Genomic DNA, 14,114 nt, shown 5'->3' on the forward strand with positions numbered 1-14,114 from the left:
AGTCCAGTGGTTAGTACTCAGTGCTCTCACTGCTGGGGTCCAAGATCTGATCCCTGGTCAGGGAGCTAAGATCCTGCAAGCCACGTGGCTTGGTCTAATAATAAGACTTGGTAGTCCATGCTGGCTGCCTCCCTGTTTTTGTGATAAAATGAGAGGCCTGAAGTTTCAGTATACCTGTTTGTATGTAAACCATATTTAAATAGGACTTTAACACTTAAGGGCTTCCCTTGTGGCTCAGCTGGTAAAGAATCCACCCACAATCTGGGAGACTAGGTTCAATCCCTGGGTTGGGAAGATCCCCTGGAGAAGGAAAAGACTACCCACTCAAGTATTCTGGCCTGGAGAATTCCATGGACTGTATAGTCCATGGGGTCACAAAGAGTCGGACACGACTGAGCAACTTTTCATTTAACTCTTAAGTTCTCTAACTTGGCCTGCACTTTAGAATCAGTACAAACCCAAAATGGTTCAGTATACAAGATGAAAAAAAAATGTATTTAATATTTAGGATATATCTCAAGTTGATAAATGAGAAAGAAGCTTGTATCAAGCTTAGTAATATTTGCTAGAACCAAAGAAATCAGGCTTCGGACATAAGTCACCCAGTAGGAGGTCACGAAGAAGTCTCTTCCTTCTTAGCACTGTCATAAATTTTCCTCAGAAGAAAATATGTGTAAAAATTATAAACTCACCAAACATTTTTGAAAATAACAAAACAGCACCCCAGTCCATCTTTTCTAATGTAATCATTGTCATATTTGAGTGTATTTTTAGGGCTTTATAATAGGTTTTTAAAATGTAATCATAATAGTATCTTCCTTGGTGGCTCAGATGGTAAAGAATCTGCCCACAATGCAGGAGACCCAGGTTCAATCCCTGGGTCGGGAAGATCCCCTGGAGTAGAAAATAGCAACTCACTCCAGTATGCTTGTCTGGAGAATTCCATAGACAGAGGAACCTGATGGGCTACAGTTCATGGAGTTGAAAAGAGTTGGGCATGACTGAGCAACTCACACACAATATGTAATCGTAGGGTTTGTGCAATATATCTTGTTTCTGTTCCTTATTTCATAATTATTTTCCATTGTAGCTAACTAGTCCTAAGCATGACTATTCATAGCTAAATCATATTGCATCATGTGCCTATAATTTACTTAAACATATTCCTCTTTTGAACATATCTAAATTTTTAACAATTATAAATTCTGCTGAAAGGAAAATCCTATTCCCTAAATAGCCTTTTTCATATTTTAGATTATTTCATTAAAATCAACAATTATGACTTCTCTGGTAGTATAGTGGTTAAGAATCCGCTTGCCAGTGCAGGCAAGTGGGGTTCCGTGGGGCAACTAAGCCCATGCACCACAGCTGCTGCAGCTCGTGTGCCCAGATCCCAGGCTCGGCCACAAAAGAAGCCACTGCAATGAGAAGCCCAAGCATCGCCTCTAGAGAACAGCCCCGACTCTCTGCAACTAGAGAAGTAGCCCCCACTAGAGAGCAGCCCCGACTCTCTGCAACTAGAGAAAGCCCATGCATGGTGGTGAAGACCCAACACAGCCAAAAATGAAAAATTAAATAAAATTTAAAGATAAAATCGGCAATTAGACAGGATGTACTCTGTTGTTATTTAGTTGCTAAGTTGTGTCTGACTCTTTTGCGACCCCATGGACTGTAGCCCACCAGGATCCTCTGTCCATGGGATTTCCCAGACAAGAATATTGGATTGGGCTGCCGGGGTATCTTCTCCAGGTACCTTCTCCAGGGTATCTTCCCAACCCAGGGGTCAAACATGCATCTCCTGCATTGGCAGATGGATTCTTTACCACTGTACCACCTGGGAAGTAATTGGGTACTGATATATTTATAGTCTTGATATATATTGCTAAATAATTTTTTCTGGACAAGTTTGAATCACTACCTTCCTACCTCTAGTATGTACAATTAAGAGGTACTTTATATGTATGTGGTGATACATGCTAATGCCTTAAATGCCTATTATAAATTTCAAGAACAACAAATATTGTCTTGAAAGAAGAATGAGACCAGCAGATGGTCCATGGGCCTCAGCAGGTTCTGTCTCTAACACCCATGTCTCTCTGTGGGGTTCTGTGTTTTCAGGACTCGGAATGGGGATGACAGTTCCTATTTCCTTTGCTGTGTTCCCCAGTGACGATGGGGACCTACAGAAGAAATTAAAAGTCTGGTTCCGGATTCCAAACAAGTTTCAAAGCGACCCGCCAGCTCCCAGCGATGACAGCATTAAGATCGAAGACAGGGAAGGCATCACTGTCTATTCCACGTAAGAAGACAATTCTTTGGGCATCCAAGGGTAGTACGTGATTTCCATAATCACTTCTTGAATCATCTGCCATGAACATTTGCATTTAAATTATTTTTTTCCAGTTTTGAGCTGTAATTGATATATAATGTTGCATTAAAGTGTACAGCATAATGCTTTGATTACATATTTATGAAATGACTACCAATGGAAGTTAACATCTTTCATTTGACAAAATTCCAAATCTTTTTCCTGAGATGAGAAATCTTAAGATCCATTTTCTTGCTGCTGCTGCTAAGTCACTTCAGTCGTGTCCAACTCTGTGTGACCCCAGAGACAGCAGCCCACCAGGCTCCCCGTCCCTGGGATTCTCCAGGCAAGAACACTGGAGTGGATTGCCATTTCCTTCTCCAATGCATGAAAGTGAAAAGTGAAAGTGAAGTCGCTCAGTCGTGTCTGACTGTTCGTGACCCCATGGACTGCAGCCTACCAGGCTCCCCGTCCATGGGATTTTCCAGGCATGAGTACTGGAGTGGGGTGCCATTGCCGTCTCCGAAGATCCACTCTCTTAGTAACTTTCAAATATGTAGTGCAACAGACAGTGTTGTTAACTCTAGTCACTTTGCTATACATTACATCCCCAGAGTTAATTTATCTTATAGCAGGATGTTTCTACCTTTTGACCACCTTTACGCATATCTCCCACCCCCTCACCTCCCCCACCCTATGGCAACCACCAGTCTGTTCTGTGTATCTATGAGTTCAGATTTTTTTTTAAATTCCACATGTAAGTGAGATAATACAGTATTCCCCTATCTCTGTCTGTCCTATTTCATTTAGCATGATGCCTTCAAAGTTAATCCATGTCATCACAGATGGCAAGATTTCCTTCTTTCTATGGCTGAATGATATTTCATTGTACGTATATTCCACATCTTTATCCATTCATCTGTGTGTGGACTCAGGTTATTTCTACATCTTGGCTGTTGGTAGATTGGCGCTCCTATGAACATAGGAGTGCCACTGTCTCTTCAAGTTAGTGGTTTCATTTCCTTCAGATATATACCCAGAAGTGGAATTGCTCGATCATGTGGTTCTATTTCTAATTTTTTTGAGGAACTTCCATACTGTTTTCCATAATGGCTGCACCAGTTTACATTCCCACCAGCTTTACACAAGGATTCCCTTTTCTCCACACTTGTTACTTCTTGTCTTTTTCATAGTAGCCATTCTAACAAGTGTGAAGTGACATTTCGTTGTGGCTTTGATTTGCATTCCCCTGCTGACTAGTGATGATGAACACCTTATTATATACCTTTTGCCCATTTCTATGTCTTCTTTGGAAAAATATCTATTCAAATCCTCTGCCCATTTTTTTAATTAGATTGTTTAGAGTTTTTTAGTCAAGTAATAGGAGTTTTTAACATATATTGGCTATTAACCCATTACATATATATGATTTGCAAATAGTCTCTCCCATTGAACAGTTTGCCTTTTTCCTTTGCTGTGCAGAAGCTTTTTAGTTTGATGTCGTCTCACTTGTTTAGTTTTGCTTTTGTTGCCTGTGTTTTTGGTGTCAAATACAAAAAAAAAAAAAAATCATTGTCAAGACTGGTGTCAAGGAGGCTACCCTCTATGGTTTCTTCTAGGAATTTTACAGTTTCAGGTCTTATGTTCAAGTCTTTTATCCACTTTGAGTTGGTTTTTGTGTATAGTAGTCCAGGGACTTGGCTGGTGGTCCATTGGTTAAGTCTCAATGCTTCCATTGCAGGAAACATGGGTGTGATCCCTGGTGGGGAAACTAAGATTCCACACGCCACACAGTGTGGGCGAAAGTTAAAAAAAAAAAAAATTTGTGGTCCAATTTCAATATTTTGTATTTGACTGTCCAGTTTTCCCAGCACCATTTATTGAAGAGACTATCCTTTCCCCGTTGTACATTCTCAGCTCTTTTGTTAAAAATTAGTTGGCCATATATGCATGGGTTTCTTCTGGGACGTTCTATTCTGGTCCATTGATCTATGCATCTGTTTTTATGTCAATATCATACTGTTTTGATTATGATAGCTTTGTAATATAGCTTGAAAGCAGGAAATGTTATGCCTTCATCTTTGTTCTTCCTTTTCCAGATTCAAGGTCTTTTGTGGTTCCATACAAATTTTAAGATTCATTTCTGTTTAAAAAAAAATTCCCTTGGAATTTTTATAGGGATTGCATTTAATCTGTAGATTGCTTTGAGTTGTATGGACACTTGAACAATATTAGTTCTAATCCATGAGCCTGGAATCTTTTAATTTATTTTTGTCTTCTCCAGATTTTCCATTAATGCTTTATAGTTTTGGGTGTTAAAATCTTTCACTTCCTTGCTGAAATTTATTCCTGGGTATTTTGTTCTTTTTGATGCGATTGTAAATGGGATTGTTTCTTAACTTCTCTTTCTAAACTCATTGATGAATTAAGTAAGAAATACTGAGTACTAACAGTTTCTCTCAGAATTTCTTCAGCCTGCAGCACACAGACATTTGCATTGTTTCTAAGTAAACGCCTTTATGTGCTGTGTGTGTGCTCAGTTGCTCAGTTGTGTCTGACTCTTTATAACTCCACGGACTATAGCCCACGAGGCTCCTCTGTTCATGGAATTTCCCAGGCAAGAATACTGGAGTGGGTTGCCATTTTCTTCTCCAGGGGATCTTCCTGACCCAGGGATCAAAGCCATGTCTCTTGTGTCTCCTGCATCAGCAGGCAGATTCTTCACCACTGTGCCACCTGGGAAGCCCACATAAATGCCTTTGCCTGTTGCCAAATTGATTTGGATGTAGAGAATATTCTCCCAACCCCAGCTGAAGCTGGACACCTGCATTAGCCACAGCAGAATTCTGGGAGAATCAGAATATCTAGATCAGTCTGTAGTTTGGGGTCATGAATACCTGTGGAGCAGGTATTCCCCTTGAATTCCCCACATTCCCCTTGAATGCCAGAAGGGCAGGGAGTGTTATTCATGGTCTGAGGACTTTTAGCAGGGCACATGTGCATCCTGTTCTAGTCCTATTTCCAGGGCCTCACGTAGGGTCCAGGTCCCTTGACTGTAGAAAACAACAGGCGCACGTGTTTTCCTAATTTTGTCCTTCAGGCCTCAGCCTCTCCTAAAAGGTCAGGTCTCTTCGGGATAATCAGTGACTTCCCATTTGCTAAAATCCTCCTGTGTGACAGGTGTGAAACCATGGACAGACGAATGAGACCAGGAGCTTCGCCAGGGTTCTGCTCTAGAACAACCTCATGAAAAATATACAAATAATCTCCCACCAGACAGTTTTTGTCCACTCCTCAGGTCTCCAAACTTAGTTACTTTTATCTGCCCTGCTCCAGGTGCACCCACAAGGGTGCAGCTTTCAACACTGCTGCTGCTGCTGCTGCTGCTGCTGCTAAGTCGCTTCAGTCGTGTCCGACTCTGTGCGACCCCATAGACGGCAGCCCACAAGGCTCCCCCGTCCCTGGGATCCTCCAGGCAAGAACACTGGAGTGGGTTGCTAATTCCTTCTCCAATGCATGAAAGTGAAAAGTGAAACTGAAGTCGCTCAGTCGTGTCTGACTCTTCGCAACCCCATGGACTGCAGCCTACCAGGCTCCTCCGTACACTAATGCTGAGAATGTAAGCTTGGCTGCTCTGGGCAGTCCTAGACTGGGTGACGCAGAGGCCCCCAGAGGACAATGTGTGCACTGCAGCTGAACAGCTGAACTGGAACCTCCAGCTCCCACTGCAGTCCTCATTCCAACTTTCCAGCCTCCACTGCATAGGCTGCAGAGAAAGCAAACTCTATTTACAGATTGTCAGGACTCTCTTTTCACAGGGCAGGGAGTAAGATGGGGAAGCCTGTTATGCAAAATTTAGGTAGGCGCTCACTCTCACCATTGTCTAGTACATATAGGGTAGGCCCTGAGAGTGAAAGGAAAGTGAAAGTGTTAAGTCACTCAGTCATGTCTGACTCTTTGTGACCCCGTGGACTGTATCCCTCCAGGCTCCTCTGTCCATGGGATTTCCCAGGCGAGAACACTAGAGTGGGTTGCCATTTCTACTCCAGGGGATCTTCCCAACCCAGGGATCAAACCCAAGTTTTCTGTATTGCAAGTGGATTCCTTATCAACTGAGCCACCAGGGAAGCCCCTTATCAGCCAGAATACTTTGGTAAAGAGAACCTTCCCTCATCTACTGTTTGGTTTCCCTAAGACAGAGTCACAGAGAGAAGGCCAGATACCTTCTCTTTAGCTTGATGCCTTCTCTTTATCAGTTTCCAGAATAATGACTTCTTTTCTTAACATCCTCTAAAGGGGAGATAGTGTTGATCTCTGTTTTCTGATTATCAATATAAATATATGAATTCACACATAATTGATGTGTTTCAATTCTTTGCAGTTATTATTCTCATTGATGCTCAAATTTTCCCATCTTTGGCCAGTGAGAGCCTCTTCAAATTGGTTTCTTGGTCCTTTTGACATGACCCTGGTAATCTCCATTAGCTTCCATGGTTATTGGTAGGACAAGATATTTTAAGCACATCTTAACGTTTCTTGCTCTAGAGCTGAAATTAGCCATTTTGCCAAGGAACCCTGCTACCCTATGGTGAAAAGGGACTCTTTAAAAGGTAATTTTCAAGCCAGGTCTGTGGAAGTTTCCTTTACTGCAATTTAAAGGATCTTTTCCCTTCTCCTGGGAGTGTCTAGCATAGCTTGGTGAATTTTTTTTAACCTGTTATTATCTCTGATAGGCTTTCTTGGATTTCAGTCCCTAGGTCGGGAAGATGTCCTGAAGAAGGGAATGGCACCCCACTGCAGTATTTTTGCCTGGAAAATTCCATGGACAGAGGAACCTGGCAGGCTACAGTCCATGGGGTCGCAGAGTTGGACACGGCTGAGCAACTAACACTTTGACTTTATCTTTGATGCTTTTAGTATCTGATCATTCCTCCACTTGCCACTTGGTGTCACTGCATAGTCAAGTGTGCATTTAAAAGTACCTTTCTGTGGAAGGCAGTTAATGACATAGCGAAGGCACAAGTACTGTTTCAAATACACATGGGTGCCAACTCACTTCAGTCATGTCAGATTCTTTGCGACCCTGTGAACTATAGCCTGCCAGGCTCCTCTGTCCATGGGGTTCTCTAGGCAAGAATACTGAAGTGGATTGCCATGCCCTCCTCATGGGAGGGATCGCTCCTGCATCGGGCAGGCGGGTTCTGTACCACTGGTGCCACCCAGGAAACCCTTCAGATACACAGTGCATCCTCAACTCAGTCTTCCTGTTTTGTGACCTTGTGATGTCCATTGATTAGTAGTATGTGTTAAAAAGCAAATGCTTTTTAAATGAATAGACGTCTATGAGGAATTAAGAGTTAACAGCTGTTCCTCTGGTCTTTTACAAATGGTGCTTACAAGGGGCTTCGGTCATTCATTTCCAGGTGGATGAACCCAAATCAGCAGGGCTGGCACTGCTGTCTTTTGTCCCAGGTTTCCTGGGAGGTATCACCAAGTAGACCTCCTCTGTGCTATATGTGCCGTGTTCAGTTGCTTCAGTCGCTTCTGACACCAGGCTCCTCTATCCGTTGATTCTCTAGACAAGAACACTGGAGTGGGTTGCCGTGCTCTCCTCCAGGGGATCTTCTCCACCCAGGGATCGAACCTGTGTCTCTTACTTCTCCTGCATTGGCAGCCAGGTTCTTTACCACCAGTGCCACCTGGGAAGCCCCCAAATCCACATGCCCTAGTGGAACTCAGATTCCCTCCCACTGTGTTCTGAGTTCTGCCTTCTGCCTTCCTAGAGGTCCCCTGCATCCTCCCATCCCGTTCAGATCCATCCTGACTCCTCCGTCTTCCACATCAGTTGCTGGCGCAGTCCTCGTCACCCCCTGCTGTGCGTGCCCCTCCATCCTTATGACCACGGTCTTCATCATCTCTTGCCTGAACTGTTGCAAGGCCTCTTGAGCATTTCTAGCTCTTCCACTTCTGCCCCTTCTGACCTGCCCCTTTGTCTCCTCCAGCCCTAAAGCTAAGGACCACCGATGGCACTCCGCCCCCTTCTGTTCGACTCTGGTTGTGGGCCTCGCCTGCCTCTGCCTGAGGCACACCCCGAGGTTGGGACCGAGCCCGGGGTAGTGGTAAAACCAGACGGGAGAGGGATAGGCTTTGGGTTGGGTCCCCAAAGGTTCCACCAAGCAGTGAATCCTACCGAGTAAAGAGCCTTGTCGTGGTTTATGCTGTCCTCTACAACACAGCCCCACTCCAGGGTTCCACCTGGCCTCAGAGCATCCCATCCCCACCTCCCAAAGCCCACCTAAACACACACATACAACATCCACGACCAGACCTTCACTCACTCACCCAGCACCTCTCAGCCCCTCCCCAGTCTCTGTTCATTGGCAGCTCTGTGAGGCAAGAATTTTGGTTCTGTTCATTGCCAGCAACACAAGAGATGCTCCAGCAATAACAGCTTGATGTCACATCCTCCTTAGCCTCCTCCCCTTCACGTTCTAAGTCGGAACCTCTTTGCCCCGAGAGTGTTCCGTATGTACCTCTAGCCTAATCTTTTCTCCTGCCCTGCATAATTTTTGTGTTTCTGTCCTGACCAGTACAGTTGGACCTTGCCAGGGCAGAAAGACTTCCCCATCATCTTTACAACTCTCTGTTGTCAAGCGTGTGTTTCCTGCTCAGTGATGCTCAACTTGTTAAGCCTGGTTCCATCCAATTAAGTGGAATGCCATATGGTGTTATGCATCTTTCCCATTGACATGGGATTATCAGCTCTTTGTCTTAGGCTTCTTTTGCGTAGCACAGGAGCTTCCTGCATAGCAGACTCTCCGCAAATCTGTGCTGACCTGTAGATTGCAAAAGTTCTAGACCGAATGGTCAGGCTCAGAGTCATTCCATTTCTCCTCTTCCTTATTGCACTCCCTGAAAGATAACACTTGATCATTTTTTGAACTTTGGACCAGAGCTTCTATCTGCTAGCCCGCCTTCATCATCCCCCTCCACCCCAACTCTTCCGGACCTTTTAGTCAGTTCCTTTTGTATTTCTGGAATCCAGGGTGTGTGTTTTCTTTCTCAGTTCCCATGGCAACCAAATTCTTGGGAATACTGAACTCTGACGTTGAGTAAGATAAAAAAGACAGCCCTGGAGGTGAGCAGCTTTGAAGATGGAGATTTAGACTCTTGTTAACAGACTTGTATACAGTCTAATGTACAGACGTCTCATTTCTTTCTTTTGAGGAGCTCAAAGAGCTTACGAGCATTCCGCAACAGGTGCAAACATGCCTGTGGCCTTGGAGAATGGGGCACCACACGGTTATCTTCCAAGTGCAGCGTGGAAGCTGAGCTCTGAGGATGAGGCAGCCAGAGCTGGGCCTCCTTCACATCTTGGGGCCCTGAGCCTGGAAGGGTTTGGTGTCCTGGCTTATTCGTGCGGTTCTGTGATGGAGGTTTGGGAGGGATGGTTAGACTGAAGGCAGGGAACACACATGGATCTTTCTGCAGCTCACCCAGCTTTGTTTGTTTCCTTGATGAAGCAATAGGGAAATTTTCATCCTCGTTATGAGCGTCTCAGTCGGCCTGAGAATAAATATCAAGAGTCAAGGGTTTTTGTTCTGGTGATGAATGAAAGAATCCCTAAATGATGACGTTCTCCACATCACTCTGCTGGGTCTCCCTGTACTCAGACGGCTCCTTCTCAGTGGCCTTTTCTGAGTCCTCATCTTCCTCCCACCACCTGGGGATTAGGGTTCCCAAGAACAGCGTGCCTGTTTGCTCACCACCTGGCCTCGTCTGCCTCTTGGCCATGACCACAGCCAGCACTCACTCACGGGTGACGCCCAGGTGTCTGTTACTGGACCCGTCTTTTTCCCCAGTTGTTTCTCTGACTCCAGTTCTTTCCAGAGGCTGAGATTTCGCAATGCCCTCCATGCGCTTAGGGGCACAGTGACTGTTGCATGAATGTGGTTCATTCATAAGAGACACCTTTATATCAACATGTCCCAAACCAGATGGTGAACCCACCCACCCCTCCTCTCCAAAGGGACTCTTCAGAATCCCTCTTCTGCTTGGCGGCATGTTTCCATTCAGAGACTTAACTGGAAGCCCTCGAGAATCCTCCCTTCTCCCCACCCCTCACCCTGGCCTCCCTACCCTCCAGCTCACCTCCCAGACTTGCCTTTGTCCAGGCTTTCATTGTCTCACATTTGGCTGTTCCTAGCCTCCATGTCTCCCTTCTCCATCCCTCTACCACCTCCAGAGGGGTCTCTTCAAACTACAGTCTGATAATGGCATGGGGCAGGGGGGTGCCACGTGTTGTGGCATGCAGTTTAGTTCACTGACCAGGGATCGAACCCGTGCCCCTGCAGTGGAAGCACAATTCTTAACCACTGGACCATCAGGGAAGTCACTAGTCCCTTAACTTTAAAACCCCTTCCTGAGTCCATCTTTGTATCTAAGGTCAGCCTCAGAGTCCTTAGCATGACCTTCAACATGACCCTAGTCAGTCCACTTGCTTTGCATTCCCACCACTGTGCCCTTAGTAGGTGCTCCAGATTTTATTCTACGAGTTAGTGAATATGGAGGCCAACAGATTCAGTGCCCTCAAAAACAGCAACTTTGATTGTTTATCGCAAAATTGTTCATTTAGCCAAGGGGTCTAATATATGTGTTAGGTCAGAATATGCTGGTGGACAAAGAATGACCAGGATCACTGCCCTCACGGGGCGTGAGTCTCCCTACCACGGAACTCAGACTGTAAACAATGAATAATTTATATAGCATGTTAGAATAAATTATATAGTATTCAATATGTTAGAAGGTGAGAAGTGCTGAATAAAGAAAAGGATAGGAGAGAGGAAGAAAGAAACAGGGAGGAAGGGTAAGGGAAGAATGGGGAAGGGGAGTGCTATTAGACGATAAAAAGCATTTTGAGAGGAGACCTCACTGAGAAAATGAGATTGTCATTTGAGCCAGGTCTTCATTATTAGGCCCTGGGTTCTGGATCTTACTTTCAGTTGCCATCCTGTCCCTCACCTTGGGAGTCAGGGAATTGAACAACTGTTCTGAGCGGACTATAAAGTCCAATGACAACAGTACCTGCCGTTTGCTGTGAGTTTCCTCTGTGATGGGCATGAGGCTGAGTCGTTTGCAGGGTTTTCTCGTCTGTCATCTTCACAACAGTTTTCTGAGATTGACGCCCTCATCCCTACTGAGCAGTTGAAGGACCAGAAGGCTAGAGACATTAAAGCACTTGCCCAAGACCAGGAGCTGACAGACAATAGCAGAGCTAAGATGTGAGCCCACAACTATCCATTTTGCCTCCAGCTGATGAATGAAAAAGGTTGAGGACAAACCACTGCTTTGGATGTTTCTAGAAACCAGTAGCTTAAAGAGCCAACATCGTCCATTTTCATAGAAAACAGTATCAGTATGTGAGAGGGGGCTGCAGAGGCACTAAATTCCTGCCCCCCGCCCCATTCAGCATTTGATTGGTTGCAGACAGGTGGTCCTTAATCTATAGACATTCTTTGAAAATAAGCCGAACATCTTACGGGCTTTTATTGCCAAACCAGTACATCCTTAATATTCACCCTCTGTCTCCTCATCCAGTTTTATCTCACTAGAGCCTCGGTGAAGCTAGAACTCACCTTTCTCCGTCAGTCTTACACTCTTGCATAGACTTGAAGAACTAACCATCATGTCTCCCAAATTGGTCTCAGCCCTGTGTTCTATAGCTGTTATCTAGACACTGGAATAACCAGCTCCTTCAAGATGAAATCCTGGGTATTTGCAGATCAGTAGCCCTGTGATGTACGTGCTGAATGCTTAGCAAGCCTGACTAACCACTCATAAAAGAGCAAAGCGTGAGTCAGAGAACCCCACCAAAAATAATGCATTTGGCTGAATCTTGGCTTGGTGTGGATTCAGACCTTTGAGTCATAAAGCTCATTAGAAATGGGGATGTCCTTGACTCTAATAAAGATTTTAGTGCAGCCCGGATTTAGAATGATATATTTAGCGGAGGTCGCAGGATGAATTTTTGGAGCAGAGGCAGTGATGTAAGGAAAGAGTCATAGTCTTGAAAAGACGAGCTTTATTGTTTCTCTGTCTCCACCTTCTGCCATCAAGAGAAATGCCTGATTTAGGAAAATTCTCTTTACTTAGAAAACGAAGGCTTTCCTGATTTGAGCAGGAGAAGGGGTTCATTGAATCTTCCCTGGTAGCTCAGATGGCAAAGAATCTCTGCAATGCAGGAGACCCAGGTTCGATCCCTGGGTTGGGAAGATCCCCTGGAATAGAAAACGGCAACCCGCTTTAGTATGCTTGCCTGGAGAATTCCGTAGACAGAGGAGCCTGGTGGGCTACAGTCCATGGAGTCGCAAAGAGCCAGACATGACTGAGCAACTAACACACACAAGCACAAGGATTTATTGGGCTTCCCAGGTGGCGCTAGTGGTAAAGAACCCACCTGCCAATGCAATAGATGTGAAAGACAGGGGTGTCAGAAAGATCCCCTAAAGGAGAGTATGGCAGCCCATTTCAGTATTCTTGCCTGGAGAATCTCATGGACAGAGAGGAGCTTGGTGGGCTACAGTCCATGAGGTCGCAGAGTCAGACATGACTGAGCAACTTAGCATGCATGTATGCAGGGATTTATTACAAGTGATTTCTTGGCAGGTGCTTCAAGCTTGTCTTGGAGCCCTCCCAGGGCTTCCTCGGGTCCCTGTCTTTGGCTGCTCTGTATTTTAACAAAGCTGCTACTTGTCCCAGCTGGGATGTGTGAGAAACCAGTGCTCCATCTCCACCCTAACAACCCTGGTCCTCCCCCATCCCCTCCACCTCTCCACCCACCCCCATCCCAGCTGGAGACAGAGAGGCAGCTGGGGCAGCAGAGGGAGCTAGAGAAAACAATGAAGGCTTGGCCTTGGGAAAAGTTGGCCTCCCATCTCGGGGAAATTTCAGGAAGGGAAGGGAAGCTCGCCTTTAGTACAGTACTGGTTCCAGGAACCCCGCCATTACCAAAATCCAAGGATGCTCGAGCCCCTTATATAAAATGGTATATAATCCTTCTGTATACTGTAAATCATCTCTAGATTACTTAGAATACCTATCACTATAAATGCTATGTAAATAGTTGATATGTGTCATTGTGCTCACTCAGTTGTGTCTGACTCTTTGTGAACCTATGGACAGACTGTAGCCCACCAGGCTCCTCTGTCCATGGGATTCTCCAGGCAAGAATACTGGAATGGATCGCCACTTCCTCCTCCAGGGGATCTTCCCGGCCTAGGGATCAAACCCTTGTCTCCTGAGTCTCCTGCATTGCTGCTGCTAAGTCACTTCAGTCGGGTCCGACTCTGTGCGACCCCATAGACGGCAGCCCACCAGGCTCCCCTGTCCCTGGGATTCTCCAGGCAAGAACACTGGAGTGGGTTGCCATTTCCTTCTCCAATGCATGAAAGTGAAGTTGCTCAGTCAGGGATTCTTTACCACTGAGTCACCAAATAGTTGGTGGCAGGTGGCAAATTTAAAGTTTTGCTTTTTGAAACTTTCTGGAAGGTTTTTTTTTTCCCCTAAATATTTTCAGTCTGCCGTTAATTGAGTCTGCAGGCCCAGAACCCACCAATAGAGAGGGCCGATGGTACTGTGTTTCATGTTCTGCGTTAGTTTTTTTATACCCGTGATTGTAGTTAATGTTCATAATTAATTGAAAGGAAAAGGAAACATACCCCAATTTTGGGTTCTCAGGTGGCCCTAGTGGTAAAGAACACGCTTGCCAGTGCAGGAGACATAAGAGACTCAGGTTCAATCCCTGGGT

The 14,114-nt window shown here is 45.3% G+C and overlaps 1 protein-coding gene across 1 annotated transcript in view; it reads left to right on the forward strand.

The window, feature by feature from the left end:
* HEBP1 (heme binding protein 1) overlaps window positions 1-14,114 on the forward strand; it is a 37,327-nt gene that overhangs the window by 22,266 nt on the left and 947 nt on the right. The window contains exon 3 of the mRNA XM_061417796.1: window positions 2,119-2,299. Coding sequence (XP_061273780.1) covers window positions 2,119-2,299 — 181 coding nt within the window. The remainder of the gene's footprint in view (window positions 1-2,118; window positions 2,300-14,114) is intronic.

This window comes from Bos javanicus, chromosome 5 (assembly GCF_032452875.1).
Source record: "Bos javanicus breed banteng chromosome 5, ARS-OSU_banteng_1.0, whole genome shotgun sequence".
NCBI classification, from domain to species: Eukaryota; Metazoa; Chordata; class Mammalia; order Artiodactyla; family Bovidae; genus Bos; species Bos javanicus.